A 15,700-nucleotide genomic window follows, 5' to 3' on the forward strand; every position below is an offset into this window, starting at 1 on the left:
TATATTCAGAAGGGGAAGGAATGGCTGCCTCCCAGGGGAGGACTGTTTCTTGTCTTGTCTTGGGCCTGATACAGCTTCTCTCAACGCTTTCTCAAAGACAGTCCATTCTTTCCTCCCTAGGGCTCCAACCCCGCAAAAGAGGCTGGGCAGAGATTGGTTCCAACATCCTCTTCATTCTTTAGCACAAAATCCCTTCCTTCTCTAGCCCAAAACCCAAAAGCTCCAAGATATAGGTCAAGCACATACAGAGGCTTTCTCATACATACTATTAGCCAGACACAATCCAGTATGAGACAGGAAAACCATTCCTTAGAATTAAAACATGAATCCACAGAGCAACTCTCCTCCTTTGTTCTCTCAGAGATCATTTCACCTTGTGGTCAATTCCATTTCTGAATGACCCCTTCCAACTTTAAAATCTACCAACTTTTGGTGATGTGTTCTTGGTAGTGTTTTTTTTTTTTTTCTTTGCACATCTCTCTCCTTCATGTCCTCCCCCTCCTCTTTCCCTCTGTTCCCTTCCTTCGTTCGTTCGTTCCTTCCTTCCTTCCTTCCTTCCTTCCTTCCTTCCTTCCTTCCTTCCTTCCATTCTTTAGTTCTTTCTGTTGTGTTCTTTGCCTCAACTTACTGAATGGCAAATATCCCATTTCCAGACACTTATTTCTCAGACCTTGATGTACTTTCCACTTGATCTATGTTGTGATCTTGGTCATATTGAATACTCTGTGCCTCAGCTTTCTCATCTTTAAAATGGAGACAAAAATTACCAGCAAAGAAATTGAATCAGCAATCAAAAAACTCCCAACAAACAAAAGTCCAGGACCAGATGGCTTCACAGGTGAATTCTACTAAACATTTAAAGAATAGTTAATACCTATTCTTCTCAAACTATTCCAAAAAATAGAAAAGGAAGGAAAACTTCCAAATTCATACTATGAAGCTAGCATTACCTTGGTACCAAAATCAAATAAAGACATTACAAAAAAAAAAAAAAAAAAAAAAGAAAAGGAAAGAAAGAAAGAAAGAAAGAGAAAAAAGAAAAAAAAGAACTACAGGCTAATATCCCTGAAGAACAGAGATGCAAAAATTTTCAACAAAATATTAGCAACTCACATCCAACAATACATTAAAAAAATAATTCACTGAGATCAAGTGAGATTTATTCCTGGGTTATGAGTGAGGGTGGTTCAACATTCACAAATCAATCAAAGTGATACATCACATCAATAAGAGAAAGGACAAGAACCAAATGATCATTTCAATAGATGCAAAGAAAGCATTTGAAAGTACAACATCCATTCATGATTAGACACCCTCAACAAAGTAGGTTTAAAGGGAACACACCTCAACATAATAAAGGCTATATATGAAAAGCCCACAGCTAACATCATCCTCAGTGGGGGAAAACTGAGAACCTTTCCCCTAATGTCAGGAACAAGACAAAGATGTCCACTCTTAACACTTTTATTCAACATAGTACTGGAAGTCGTCGCTATAGTAATCAGACAACAAAAAGAAATAAAAGGCATCCAAATCAGTAAGGAAGAAGCGAAACGTCCACTATTGCAGATGACATGACACTATATATAGAAAACCTGAAAGACTCCACCAAAAAACTGCTAGAGCTGACAAATTCAGTAAAGTCACAGGATACAAAATCAATGTACAGAAATCTGTTGCATTTCTATATACCAATAATGAAGCAGCAGGAAAAGAAATTAAGAAAATAATCCCATTTACAATTACACCAAAAATAAGATATCTAGAAATAAACCTAATCAAAGAGGTGAAAGACCTGTACTTTGAAAACTATAAAACACTGATAAAAGAAACTGAAGATGACACAAAGAAATGGAAAGACACTCCATGCTCATGGATTGGAAAAACAAATATTGTTAAAATATCTATACTACCCAAAGCAATCTACACATTTAATGTAATCCCTATCAGAATACCAACAGGGTTTTTCACAGAGCTAGAACAGAGTCTGAAAATTTGTATAGACCACAAAAAACCCTGAAAGCCAAAGGAACCTTGAAAAAGCAAAACAAAGGTGAAGGCATCACAATTCTGGACTTCAAGTTGTATTACAAAACCATAGTAATGAAAACAGTATGGTGCTAGTACAAAAATAGACACATAGATCAATGGAACAGAATAGAAAGCCCAGAAAAGAACCCATAACGTGGTAAATTAACCTTCGATAAAGCAGGAAAGAATATCCAATGGGAAAAAAGAATATCTCTTCTTCAAATGGTTCTGAGAAAACTGGACAGCAACATGCAAAAGAATGAAACTGGACCACTTTCCTAAGCCATATACCAAAATGAACTCAAAATGTACTAAGACATAAATGTAAGACCTCAAACCATAAAAATTATGGAAGAGAACACCGGCAGTAACTTCTTTGACATCGACCACAGCAACTTCTTTCTGGATATGTTTTCTGAGGCAATGGAAACAAAAGCAAAAATAAACTATTGGAACAACATCAAAATAAAAAGCTTCTGCACAGCCAAGGAAACAATCAACAAAACTAAAAGGCAACCTACACAATGGGAGAAGATATCTGCATGTGACATATCTGATAAAGAGCTAGTATATAAAATATATAAAGAATTTATAAAACTCAATGCTCCAAAAAACAAATAATCCAATTAAAAAATGGGCAGAAGGTAAGAATAGTTTTCCAAAGAAGACATACAGACAGCTAACAGACACATGAAAAGATGCTCATCATCACTTATTATCAGGGAAATGCAAATCAAAATTATAACGTGATATCACCTCACACCTGTCAGTGTCCAGAGTGTTAACCATTACACCATGGAACGCCACTCACCTCACACCTGTCAGAATGGCTAAAATAAAAAACACAAGAAACAACAGGTGTTGGCGAGGATGTGGAGGAAAAGGAACCCTTTTGTACTGTTGGTGGGAATGCAAACCGGTGCAGCCACTCTGGAAAACAATATGGAGTTTCCTCAAAAAGTTAAAAATAGAACTACCCTATGATCCAGCAATCACACTACTGAGTATTTATTAAAAAAATACAAAAACACTTCAAAGGGATACATATACCCTGATGTTTACAGGTGCATTACTTATATTAGCCAAGATATGGAAACAGCCTAAGTGTCCATCAACTGATAAATGTATAAAGAAGATGTTTTACATATCACAGTGGAATATTATTCAGCTATAAAAAGGCATAAAATCTTGCCATGTTGTAACAACATGGATGGAGCTAGACAGTATAATGCTAACTGGTATATAACAAATATCATATGATTTCACTCATGTGGAATTTAAGAAACAAAACAAATGAGCAAAGGGAAAGAGAGAGAGAGATAACCCAAGAAACAGACTTTAACTATAGAGAACAAACTGATGGTTACCAGAGAGGAGGTAGGTGGGGGAATGGGTGAAATAAGGGATGGGAATTAAGGAGTGCATTTGTCCTAATCACCACAGGGAGATTTAAAAAACTTGGGAGGGGTGCCTGCGTGGCTCAGTCAGTTGAGCGTTCACCTCAGGTCATGATCTCACGGTTTATGAGATCAAACCACACATCCAGCTCTGCAACTGACAGCACGGAGCCTGCTTGGGATTTTCTCTCTCTCTCTCCCTCTCTCTCTCTGCCCCTCCCCCACTCACTCTTTCTCTCCCAAAATAAAAAATGAACATTTTTAAGACCTTGGGGGGCGCCTGGGTGGCTCAGTCGGTTAAGCGTCTGACTTCAGCTCAGGTCACGATCTCGCGGTCCGTGAGTTCGAGCCCCGCGTCAGGCTCTGGGCTGATGGCTCAGAGCCTGGAGCCTGCTTCCGATTCTGTGTCTCCCTCTCTCTCTGCCCCTCCCCCATTCATGCTCTGTCTCTCTGTCTCAAAAATAAATAAACGTTAATTTAAACAAAGTTATAAAAAAAAAAACCTTGGGAAAAACTAAACAAAAACAATAAATAAATGAATAAATAAATAAATAAATAAATAAATAAAATGGGGACAAAAATTCCTGCCCCCAAATATATATGTAAAGCACTAAGCATAGTACACAGCACATTATAAGTGCTTAATGAATATTAGCTCTTATTACTACTAACATTATTTTTTATATACACATATGTTGTGAAATGATTACCACAGTAAAATTAGTTCACATATTCATAACCTCACACATTACTATTTTTTTGTGTGTGTGGTGAGAACATTTAAGAATACTCTCTTAGCAACCATCAAATATGTAATATAGTATTTTTAACAATAGTCATCATGACATACATTAAATTCCCAGAACTTATTCATCTTGTAACTAAAAGTTTTTACCCTTTGACCAACATCTCCCCATTTTCTCCCACACCCCTAGACCCTGGTAACCATCATTCTACTCAGTTTCTATGAGTTCTTTTAGATTCCATATATAAGTAAGATCATATGGTATTTGTTTATCTCTGCTTGGCTTCCTTCACTTAGCATAATACCCTGAAGGTCCATCCATGTTGTTGAAATGGCAGGATTTCCTTCTTTCTCACAGCTGAATATTTCCGGGTGTGTGTGTGTGTGTGTGTGTGTGTGTGTGTGTGTGTGACATTTTTTTAATCCATTCTTCCATCAACAGACACTTAGGTTGTTTCCATGTCTTGACTGTCGTGAACAATGCTGCAATAAACTTGGGAATGCAGATATCTCTTCAAGATAGTGATTTCATTTCCTACCCAGAAAGTAGGATTGCTGAATCATATGGTCATTCTATTTTTAATTTCTTGAGGAACCTCCATATTGTTTTCCATAATGGCTGTACCAATTTACATTCCAACCAACAATACACAAAGCGTTTCTTTGTTTGCATCCTTGCCCACACTTATCTCTTGTCCTTTTGATGATAGTCATTCTAACAGGTGTGAAGTGATGCCCCATTGTGGTATGGACCTGCTTTTCCCTGATAATTAGTGATGCTGGGTGCCTTTTCAGGTACCTGTTGATCAGATGTCTTCTTTGGAAAACTGTCTGGTTCAGGTCCTTTGCCCATTCTTTAAATAGGGTTATTTGGTTTTTTTTGTTGTTGTTTGTTTTTGTTATTGTTGTTTGCTATAGAGTTCTATGAGATCCTTACATATTTTGAAGACTAACCTCTTATCAGATACATAGTTTACAAATATTTTTTCTCATTTTGTAGGGTGTTTTTTCATTTACTGATTATTTCTTTTGCTATGCAGCTTGCTAGTTTGATGTAGTCTCACTTGTTTATTTTTGCTTTTGTTGCTTGTACTGTGGAGTCTTATCCAAAAAAACATTGCCATAACCAACGTCAAGGAGCTTTTCCCTTGTTTCCTTCTAGGAATTTTGTTTTGCGGTCTTACAATTAAGTCTTTAATCCATTTTGAGTTGATTTTTGTGAGTAGATATCAGAACTTTAAAAACTTCATCTTAGGCATCCTTAACCATTTCACTCAGCTATTATTCAGTGAAATGATACCAAATAAATACATTTTCTCTTGGCAAGAATCACTATTTGTTGTAAGAAGTTTTCTTAGAGTGGTAGCTTTATCCTATTCCTGCCTCTACCAAAGACTTTTGTGTTTAAACTGTTCCTCCTTCAGGGGCGCCTGGGTGGCACAGTCGGTTAAGCAGCTGACTTTGACACAGGTCATGATGTCAAGGTTCATGGACTCAAGCCCCACCTCAGGCTCTGTGCTGACAGCTCAGAGCCTGGAGCCTGCTTGGGATTCTCTGTCTCCCTCTCTCTCTCTGCCCCTCCCCCACTAATTCTTCTTCTGTCTCTCTCTCTCTCTCTCAAATATGAGTAAACATTAAAAAAAAAAAATGTTCCTCCTTCATCAGGACCCTGCCCAACCTTTGGGGAAACAAAGACTTTCTAGGAAGGTATTCATTATTTCATTAATTCATGAAAAAAATATTTAGGGAGAACTTATTACACACCAAACACTGGGTAAGATGTGGGGAGCAAACAAGCAAAAGTAATTTAGGGCCGTCAGAAGGAGGTGGCACCCACATCACAGTTCAGAAAGTGAATGAATGCAGGGCCAAGAACCGGGACCTCCGCCCGCGGCCCTCCCTCCCTCCCACCTGTCTCACCCAGCACCTCAGAAAACTTGCCAGCGCCCTCCCAGTGACACGAGTCACCGTGCACTTCTAGGAAAGGCTTTGATACTGAGAGAGGGTTTAGGGAAAATAAATGCAGAGAGGAGGAGAGTGTCCGCAATTCAGGCAGCAAATAAGCAAACATGGTTAAAACAAGCCAGCAAGCAAAGCGTTAAGTAAGCATACTCTGAAAGCTTCGCAGACTCTGTCTTGGTCTGAGGAGTGACCAGGTGAATCTGGAGACAGGGCGGTGAACGTGGCCACAATTCCAGGTCTCGAGGGGGGCGGGCGCAGGAGACCGACTGGAGGCTGCGGGGCTGGGGGGGTCTCTCCGGGTCAGTAGCCACTGCGGCGCCGGGTGTGCGGTGGGGCAGTGCCGGGCCCCACGGCAGGGAGAGGCCCGGGTGTGTGTGGGTGGAGGTCCCGCCCCGGGAGAGGCGGGCCGGCCGGGACTATTTGAGGCGCGGAGCCACCGCCCCGCCAGGGATCGTACCACCTCGCTTGAAGTTGCCCCCCCGCAGCAAGCTAACTAGGGAGCGCTGGGCTGTGGGGTGAGTGGCGGGGGCGCCTGGGGACGGGGGACGGGGACGGAGCCTGCTGACGGCCCCGACGGGGCAGGGGTGAGAGCGCCCGCGCGGGGGTCGGGGGTCGGGGCCGGGGGCCGCGGGCCGCGGGCCGCTGGTGGGCGCGGAGAGGCGGCGGGCCGCGGGCGGAGCTGAGGGAGCCGTCCTGGGCAGGGGCCGTAGCCTGCGAGCCCTGGAGGGAGCGGTGTGCGACTCCGGGAAAGTTAGCGGCGCTTTGCACACACTCACGCACTTTGCTGGGCGGGCCCTGGGTGTGTCGGCGGGCCCTGGGTGTGTCCGCGGACCACCCGCCGGGGCGCAGGTCACCCTCCGCAGAGACTGGGAGGCTCGACCACGGCGTCCCGCCCTTCCGCCGCGCGCCCGGGTTCCAGTTCGGGGTTAGGAAGCCGGTCCCCCTTCGCAGGAGGTGGGGAGCCTGCCCAGGGACTCTGGAGGCGGCTCCTGCGCCCCGGGACTGGGCTGCGCGGCCGCTGCATCTGGCTGTGGGGCGCTGGGGCTCTTCCAGCAGGCCTGGCGGCGGCAGGGGCTGCAGCGGCTCTCGGGGTGCTGATCCCAGAAAATGGTGATGCCCCGGGGCCTGCCTGAGTGGGCATGTGCCCGGCTTGGCGAAGACCGCACATCCTAAGCTTTTGCAAATCGGTGACTCATCCCTGCCCAGATTGGCTAACTTGGGCATTAACATCCCGGATCTGTGCTGAGGACGTGTAGGGTGTGGCAGAATCGTAGCCCAAATGTGCAGAGCTCCAGCTGGGGGCAGCTCTTAAGACATGTATGAAGATGTATTCTGATTTATCAGTTCCTTACATAAAAACACTAAAATGTGTCCATTCTGAGGAGTAGGACCTTAATGCCAGAGAGTCACATAGGGGACACGTAAGGTGAGACCCCCCCCCCCCCTTCAAGTTAGTGATTGCTAGTCCAGATACTGTGGAATGTTTGTAAAGTGACTCCTGGGAGTTGGGTCTCTGGACAGTAAGGACAGGTGAACCGCAGTGACCCAATCTGTTTCTCGGATTCTGGGAAAGGAATGGAAAAAGTTCATCTGTGTTCTTTGGAAGATTGGAACTGCTTCCTAAATTCATAATGTTTGGGGGTTACACTTAGAATCAGCATGTTCTGGGGAAAAATTTGATGATGGTTTTTGAATGTTTTGAGCTTAAAAGTGTTAGACGAATGCCTCACCACGTTACTTAAGTAGCAGAAGAGGGGGCAGTCTGCCTGATAGACTGACCCCCAAAGCTAGCTTTTTTTTCAATGGAATAGGCAAGTCTCACTCTGTTCAGAGGTCTTTAATCAATATTTCACTATGCTACAAGTATACATAAGTGCTTTACTTATTTATTTTTTTAATGTTTTACTTTTGAGAGAGAGAGAGCAAGTAGGGGAAGGACAGAGAGAGGGAGACACCGAATCTGAAGCAGGCTTCAGGCTCTGAGCTGTTGGCACAAAGCCCAACATGGGGCTCTAACTCATGAACCATGAAATCCGGAACCATGAGATCATGACCTGAGCCCCAAGAGGTGCTTTAATATAAAGACTTTTTACTTATTGCTAGTGATGTCAAAAGGCCAGTATTGGTCTCTCCTATAACTTAGGTACTTATTTGCTTAGCATCTCATCAGGCAGACTCTAAATCTTTTTTTTTTTTTTTAAGTTTGTTTATTTATTTAGAGATGGGTCGGGCCGGGGGGGGGGGAGGCATGAGTCAGGGAGGGGGCAGAGAGAGAGGTAGGGAATCTCAAGCAGGCTCTGTGCTGTCAGCTCAGAGCCTGATGTGGGGCCCGAACTCAGGAACTATGAGATCATGACCTGAGCTGAAGTCAGATGCTTAACCGGCTGAGCCAGCCAGGTGCCCCTAGACTCTAAATCTTCACTGCAACAGAGACTTATATTCATATGTTATAACTTGAGCATCTCATGTTGACCTTAAATAAGATTGGCTTATAAAGTTAATGTATCCGAGACTCATGGTAACTTATCTAAGCCATAGCCTCTCTTTCCTGTGATAGTTTGGGAAACAGCCTCCTCCTGAGGACAGCTGAGTTAGCATTTGGTATCTAGTTCCTGAATTGGTTCTTCTCATTAAATTCTGAGTGGTAAGCCTGCCAGAACAGTGCTTGTTATAAACTTCCAATTTGCTGCTGACTAAGTATCATGTGTTCTCTCTTGATTGATGTTCAGCTTTTCCATAGGGGGAAAAATCAGTAACTGAGAGGCGCAAGGTAACTTTACCTTCCTTGATGCTGAGGAACTATGATAAGAAGGAAATCCTAGTAAAGGACCAGTTTCCTTTATTCCAACTCAGCATCACCGAATTTGGCCTTGGAAAGTGGATTTTCCTCAAGCCCTGTTCCATGTTTCGGCAACTGCCTCCTGTATTCTTCAGAGAGGAGTGTGGGCAGTGCCTTGGGGTTCTGAGGAAATACATTCATGATCCACTTCTCTTTCAGCTCATATAAAGGTCAAGGCCCTTTGTGAGCAGAAATTTCAGAAGTGCTCCCAGGAACCCTGACTACTGGACTAATTGTTAGGTGGGCCTAGAATAGCATAGTACAGTAGATAGCCACTCTTTATTAGAGGGTAAAGTACAATTAACAGCCAATTAAAATGGTCTGCATTATGACTCATGTTTAAATTCCTTATTCCAAAGCAACACTGAACTACTTCCTGTAGGTTTTTCCAAATTTGAAGACCCAGGTAGTATTTCCTCAGTGTTTTGTTTTGTCTTTGATATAGTTTCTTTTCTGGAGCTTCTAAATTCTCTGATTCTGGGAATGGCAGGATAGAGTTCATATATCTATAGCATCTGTAGGGTGAGAAGGTTTTTTTTTTTTTCATTTAATTATCTCTTTATATAAACAATCCATCTAAAAAGAAAGAAAGAAAGATTTTTTCCAGGCAAGTAAGAAGACTTTTATCCAAATAGTTTTTTTTTTTTTTAAGTTCTATGGTTGCTAGATTTCAAAAAAGCATTGGTTATAAACTTTTTCAAAAAAGAGATCTGATGGTTGAGAATTAAGATAGCAAAACAGTGCATACCCAGTTTTTGGAAAAGTACACTTCATTGGTTTAAATATGGTTATAATTAGTAAAATGACTGTGCAAAATGGCATCGTTGTATTTAGTATTGGATACAGTGAGTGTTGGAGCTCACTGAATGAGTCACCCAGCTTTTTCTGACAAAAACAAGATCGTTTTAAATTTGTTTATAATTTCAACATGTTATGTAGTTCTGAGTGAATAAGCCAGAGAATTAATTTCTAAGTGAAGTAATAAACACTTTTTAAGGACTATATTTTAAAATTTCAAAGAGTGAAGATTTTACATTAGTATAAAATGAGTTTGAATTAAGAGTGAGGGTCCTTGGACCCTTGGTTGTTGGCCTGCCAAGGACGGAATGACTTTGGGCCACCATATTAGCTTTCTAAGCCTCTGTTTCCTCACCTCTAGAGTGGGAATATTAACCTTCCCCTGAAAATCTTATAAGATTATTATCAGAATGAAAATAGGAAAGGTATGGGAAAGTGCTTCATAAACCAAAAAGTACCACACTAATGCAGGATTTCATTATTCTAATGGGCTTGTCTAATGTGTCACAACACAATCCAAACTGTCACCCAAGGCTTTATGTGAAACACAGTGGAAAGAAATTGAAATCTGCTTTGTTTCTCAAATTGTTTTGGTTGGAGCTGGAAATAAGCTGAATATGCTCCAGCAGAGACTTTAGGAAGAAATGTTAAATTTTGGAAATGCTGTCTTTTTTTTTTGGAAATGCTGTCTCTAGTTTCTGGTTTTAATCAGCCTTTAAACACATCTTAGTTTGATAGGTGTTATATTAACAAGATACTTTATAAGGCCAATGGTGCAGATTTAGCTAGTTTTTTTTTTTAAGTTTATTTATTTGTTTTTAGAGAGAGAGCAAGTGCGAGCAGGAGAGGGTCAGAGAGAGAGGGAGAGAGAGAATCCTAAGCAGGCCCCAGGTTGACTGTCAGCATAGAGCCAGACGTGGGCTCCATCCCACAAACCAGGAGATCATGACCTGAGCCAAGATCAAGAATCAGACGCTTAGCTGACTGAACCACCCAGGCACCCGAGATTTAGCTGGTTTTAACTATTGAAAATAACATTTTGGCTTTTATTGACCTGTATATCTACATTTCTGGAGGGATATACACACTAATCAGCTTAAAGTGTTTACTCAACCAGGCACAATTTTGCCCTCCCTCCCCTGCCCCCAGGATATTTGGTAATGTCTGAAGACATTTCTGGTTGTCGCAATGGGGAGGGGGGTATTGTGCTACTGACATCTTGTATATTGAAGCCAAGAATGCTGTTCTACATCCTGTAATGTTCAGGGCAGCTCTGACTCTGACAGTGTATCTGACCTGAAACGTTAGTGGTGCTGAGACTGTGAAAAAGCCTTTACCGAATGGGGATATTTAAGAGAAGTCAACAATATGTATAAAGTTATAAATCTGGGTCTTTGGCATGTTGCCTAGGAATGGAAGAAAAGTTTGTGTGATCAAAGGAACCGAACTCTCTGCCCACCTTGAAGTTCAAGATTATTTCCTACTGCTGTCCAAAACGAGAGTCTTTGCTTTCTTAAGAAATGTCCCTTCTAGGGCGCCTGGCTGGCTCAGTCAGTAGAGCATGCAGCCCTTGATCTCAGAATTGTGAGTTTGAGCCCCACTTTGGGTGTAGAGAATCCTAAAAATAAAATCTTTAGGGGCGTCTGGGTGACTCGGTCAGTAAACGTCCGACTTCAGCTCAGGTCATGATCTCATGGTCTGTGAGTTCGAGCCCTCTGTGCTGTAGCTCAGAGCCTGGAGCCTGCTTTGGATTCTGTGTCTCCCTCTCTGTGCCCTGCTCCCTCCCTCCCTCTCTCTCTCTCTCTCTCTCAAAAAACATTAAAAAATAAAAATAAATAAAAAAAATTAAAAATAAGAGACATCCTTTTTTTCCCCCTTTTCTGTAACAACTCTTCTCTCAAGTTCCTCTTGCGGTGGCAGCACACTTTTCTAAGCAGTGGTAGCCTTTTAAGGAAGGAACACCAGCAGAGGAGCACCTGACTTCTGCTTTAAAAGATCAAATGCGGGGCGCCTGGGTGGCGCAGTCGGTTGAGCGTCCGACGACTTCAGCCAGGTCACGATCTCGTGATCCGTGGGTTCGAGCCCCGCGTCGGGCTCTGGGCTGATGGCTCAGAGCCTGGAGCCTGTTTCCGATTCTGTGTCTCCCTCTCTCTCTGACCCTCCCCCGTTCATGCTCTGTCTCTCTCTGTCCCAAAAATAAATAAAAAACGTTGAAAAAAAAATTTTTTTAAAGATCAAATGCTACAAGAAACACATGAATATAAGCCCTGGGAGCGTCACTGTGACTTCCTAGCCAAACTGCCAGCAGTTTTCCACTTTAGAAGATGGACACGGTGATATGCTTAAACTGCTTCCAAATATGTTTGAGAATGCCGAGATTAAAAAGGAGATGTGCAGAAAAAATTAGTAGGAGGTAACATTTAACTGGATATAAGTAACAGCAGAGTTTGATAAGGTATCTGGTATGTATAAATGAAGGACATTAAGTCCTAGGAGGGGCTCTGCCTTTTTTTTTTTTTTAACCAAAAAGTGTAATATTTTACAATTTTAGGACATATCAATTAGGATCTCTTGGGGTAATGTCATTTCTTAAAATAATTTAGTAAATCTCACAAGTGAGCAACTCAAGGAAAAAGAGAGTCTGATTGTTTAAGGGCCAGGTCACTTTGGCAGGTGATCCTGATCCGAGAAAACTCACCCAGGCCTCAGGAGTCCCAGGTTGTCGTCCTCCCCTCACTGCCAGAGCACCTGCAGCAGGGACAGGTGTGAAATATCTTCTATGGTTAGAGCCATGGCTCAGGGAGAGGAGCAGGAGAAAGCAGGAGTGATATGTCAAGGCCTCCCCTGGAGTCAGCTTTGGGCAAAGCCAACTCTGTTTGGTATCATCCTACCCAAAAATATTTTCCTCCACATTGTCTGACTCTCCTCTCATCTCCTCTCCTCTTTTTTTTTTTTTTTTCTTCACACCCTTGTTTGTTATACTGCTGGAGTTTCATTTGGAATAAAAAATATCTTGAAATAAAAAAAGGAAGAAAGGGGGAAGAAAAGAGGCATCTTGTGCCTGCCTTTCATTTTCATTGCTCCACATCTGATCTCACCTCTCCTTTAAGGCTTAGCTCAAACAATACCACCTCTTCCCCTCTTAGAAGTAATAGTTCTAGTTGAGATGCCCCATCACACAGTCTGGCTCACAGTATTGATCCCTTGTGATCCCTGCTGGCCTGTGAGCCCTTTGACCGTACAGATCTTGGCCTATCCATCTTCAAACCCAGACAAGAGCCCACACAGTGCCTGACCCAGAGCAGGCATAAATATGTGCCATTGGAGGAATAAATGATTGGCAGTAGCTACACATAGGGGCACTGGTTTTCAAATCTCAGTAGAAATCAGTCAACTCTGCTTTCCTCCTAAAACCCAGAAGATGGCATGGGGGCTGATCTTGGGACCGGGAAGGGAGGTGGGTGATTACCCTTTGTAAGAGGCTGAACCCTTTGTAAGAGGTGGTGGAAAAAACGCCCAGGAAGGAAGGTGTGGAGGATCACTGATGAACCACGACTGTTTGTGTTTTCACCAAAGAAAGGGGCAGAACATTTTCTTCCTTGTTCTTCTCTCTCCTGTCTTGTAGGCCCCAGGATTCAGAACACAGGCTAGTATGATTAGAGTTTAAAGTTATTAATTAAATAGGGCTTGGTAATCTAGCTGGAGTGCATTCCTGCCCTTTGATGAGCTGTTTTGGTAGTTCCAACACCACTGATTTAGGCGTATCTAGGGAATAAACTGGCTGGGGAATAAAATGCCTGCCTATAGATTGTCTAGAACTGCCCAATGAACTATTTGTGATGTTGTGTTGATATGGAAACTGGTCAAATCTAGGATCAAATGATAACCTATCTTTTTTTTCCTCCTTTCAGGAAAATGGCAGACAGTTTTTCAGTAAGTGTTTTATGTTTATTTTCTTAATATATATTCCATGTAGGTTGAGGACTTTTTTTTTCCTTTACCATCAGACATTCCCTTCTAATTTTCTCACCATTTGGCTTCTTCTGGCTTTAACTGCCCAATGAGGGCTTATTAGCTGAAGTCTTGTTTTTCCAGAAGCAGATTCAAGAAGAAAGCGAGGCAGATAGAGGCCTGAGACTCACTAATAGTAACTCCTTTACTGAAAAGCCTGGGGCAGAAGCAAGTGGATTTCATGCTCAGGAGCTGAGAAATAGTATGAGCAATGGGAAGTGTGGTGCAGTCTGAGCATCCTAATTTCTGTGATTGTTTTTCTCACAATCAGTTAGAGAGTATGTGCTTTTACATAGAGGAAGGCTAGCTCCTGACTTTGGCAAATTATGAATGGCAGCCCTCCATGCTCTGACATGATGGAGGCAAGAATAAAGTGATACAGGAAATGTAGCAGCTGCGCAGACGTTCCATGAGGCAGAGAGGAAAGGAGAGATACCCTGGCTTCTCACTTCTTCCCACTCTTTAATCTCTTGCCAGTACTGCTCCTTAGCCAGACTCTGGAAGCCTGGCAAACACCATCTGCAGGGGTCAATTTCCCTGAGATCAGGGCAAGGGAAGGAAGAGGGATGGATTTGACCAGCACATTGGGAATATGGCAGGGCTGACTCTTTGCTATCAAACATGGAATTCATTGAACTATGGGAACTCAGGCCCATCACCCTGACCACCTGCTATAGGGCATCTTTTCATGTGAACCATGTAGTTGTTTGATTTTGATAAGCCATGATCATCAAAATGCAGATAAGGCAAGTACAGACCTGTATCAGACACCACTGTGCATGGCCATGCACCTATTGTGCCTGCCTGGGCCAGGCTTGCGGTTCTGCTAGAAATTAGAAATGGGACTAGGAGCCCTTTGAGAGCTGCTAAGAATGTAACTACCCCTGTCCAAAGTCCTCTTCTGGAATGGTCTTGTGAAATGGGGTGGAGACTCTTATTAAGCTATCCTGGTTCTCTCCAAGGAAAAGTCTGTGCCATTGGATAGATGTGTTAACTTTACCACGTAGTTAATATATTGACCCACTATGGCCAAGAAAGTATAGCAATCATTATTAGAATAACAATCAATCAATAAAATGCATTCTTTATAGCAAGACGATTCATGTTGAGAACTGTAAATTGTTGCTGATCAAAAAGGATTTAAATAATATAACAGAAAGTGAATTTAGAATAATAGTCATAAAATTAATCGCTGGGCTTGAGAACTGTAAATTGTTTTACTTTCCATTTCCTGTATGGCTCCCCTCCTCCCCAGACAGTAATCAACCTGGAATCCCACTTACTTAATGGCATGATCGGGCCTTTAAAAAAAAACCTAAACTTTAAAATTTTTAAATAGTCCTAGATTTACAGAAAAATTGCAACGGTAGTACAAAGAGTTCCAGTATACCCTACACTCACTTTTCTCTATTGTTAATGTCTTACATTAGTATGGTACACTTGTTAGAAATAATGAATCAGTGCTGATACATTCTTACTAAAAAAAAAAAAAAAAAAAAAAAAAAGAATAAAGTGATGAAGCATATGTAATCTCAAAGTTTCATTTTAGTCTTAGGAACTGCAAACTATTTAATAGGTGGAAAAAGTTTGGTTGATATGAATTTCATACCTTCACCATATCCCTCTACTTCTTAGATCACATATTCCTGTTTCCTGAAAATTCTGTTTTTGTGAATGTTTTTCCTCCTGTAATTGTTTATGTCTTTCTTTCCAGCTTAATGATGCTTTGTCTGGATCTGGAAACCCAAACCCTCAAGGATGGCCTGCCGCATGGGGAAACCAACCTGCTGGGGCAGGGGGCTACCCAGGGGCCCCCTATCCTGGTGCCTACCCTGGACAGGCACCTCCAGGCGCCTATCCTGGACAGGCACCTCCAGGAGCCTACCCTGGACAGGCGCCTCCAGGAGCCTACCCTGG

At 42.4% G+C, this 15,700-nt stretch overlaps 1 protein-coding gene and 1 long non-coding RNA gene across 6 annotated transcripts in view; one reads left to right on the plus strand and one right to left on the minus strand.

The window, feature by feature from the left end:
- Positions 1 to 6,495, minus strand: part of LOC121031798 (uncharacterized) — a 77,741-nt gene extending 71,246 nt beyond the window's left edge. For 2 of the 3 annotated variants that reach the window (XR_005790891.1, XR_005790892.1), the window contains exon 1: positions 6,286 to 6,419. This is a non-coding gene — a long non-coding RNA (uncharacterized LOC121031798). Of the gene's footprint in view, positions 1 to 6,285 lie in introns of all 3 variants that reach the window. The other variant, XR_005790890.1, reaches the window with a different exon arrangement.
- Positions 6,496 to 6,543: 48 nt separating this feature from the next.
- The window catches only part of LGALS3 (galectin 3), an 18,466-nt gene continuing 9,309 nt past the window's right edge, over positions 6,544 to 15,700 (plus strand). The window contains exons 1-3 of one of the 3 annotated variants that reach the window (XM_040477206.1): positions 6,544 to 6,650; positions 13,684 to 13,705; positions 15,498 to 15,700. The exon at positions 15,498 to 15,700 is cut by the window's right edge and continues 235 nt beyond it. In XM_040477206.1, the coding sequence (XP_040333140.1) occupies positions 13,688 to 13,705; positions 15,498 to 15,700 (221 nt within the window). In that variant the 5' untranslated portion in view covers positions 6,544 to 6,650; positions 13,684 to 13,687. The remainder of the gene's footprint in view (positions 6,651 to 13,683; positions 13,706 to 15,497) is intronic. The other 2 variants (XM_040477207.1, XM_040477208.1) reach the window with 2 other exon arrangements.

Source organism: Herpailurus yagouaroundi, unplaced genomic scaffold (genome assembly GCF_014898765.1).
Source record: "Herpailurus yagouaroundi ecotype Mexico unplaced genomic scaffold, PumYag 141, whole genome shotgun sequence".
Classification (NCBI taxonomy): domain Eukaryota; kingdom Metazoa; phylum Chordata; class Mammalia; order Carnivora; family Felidae; genus Herpailurus; species Herpailurus yagouaroundi.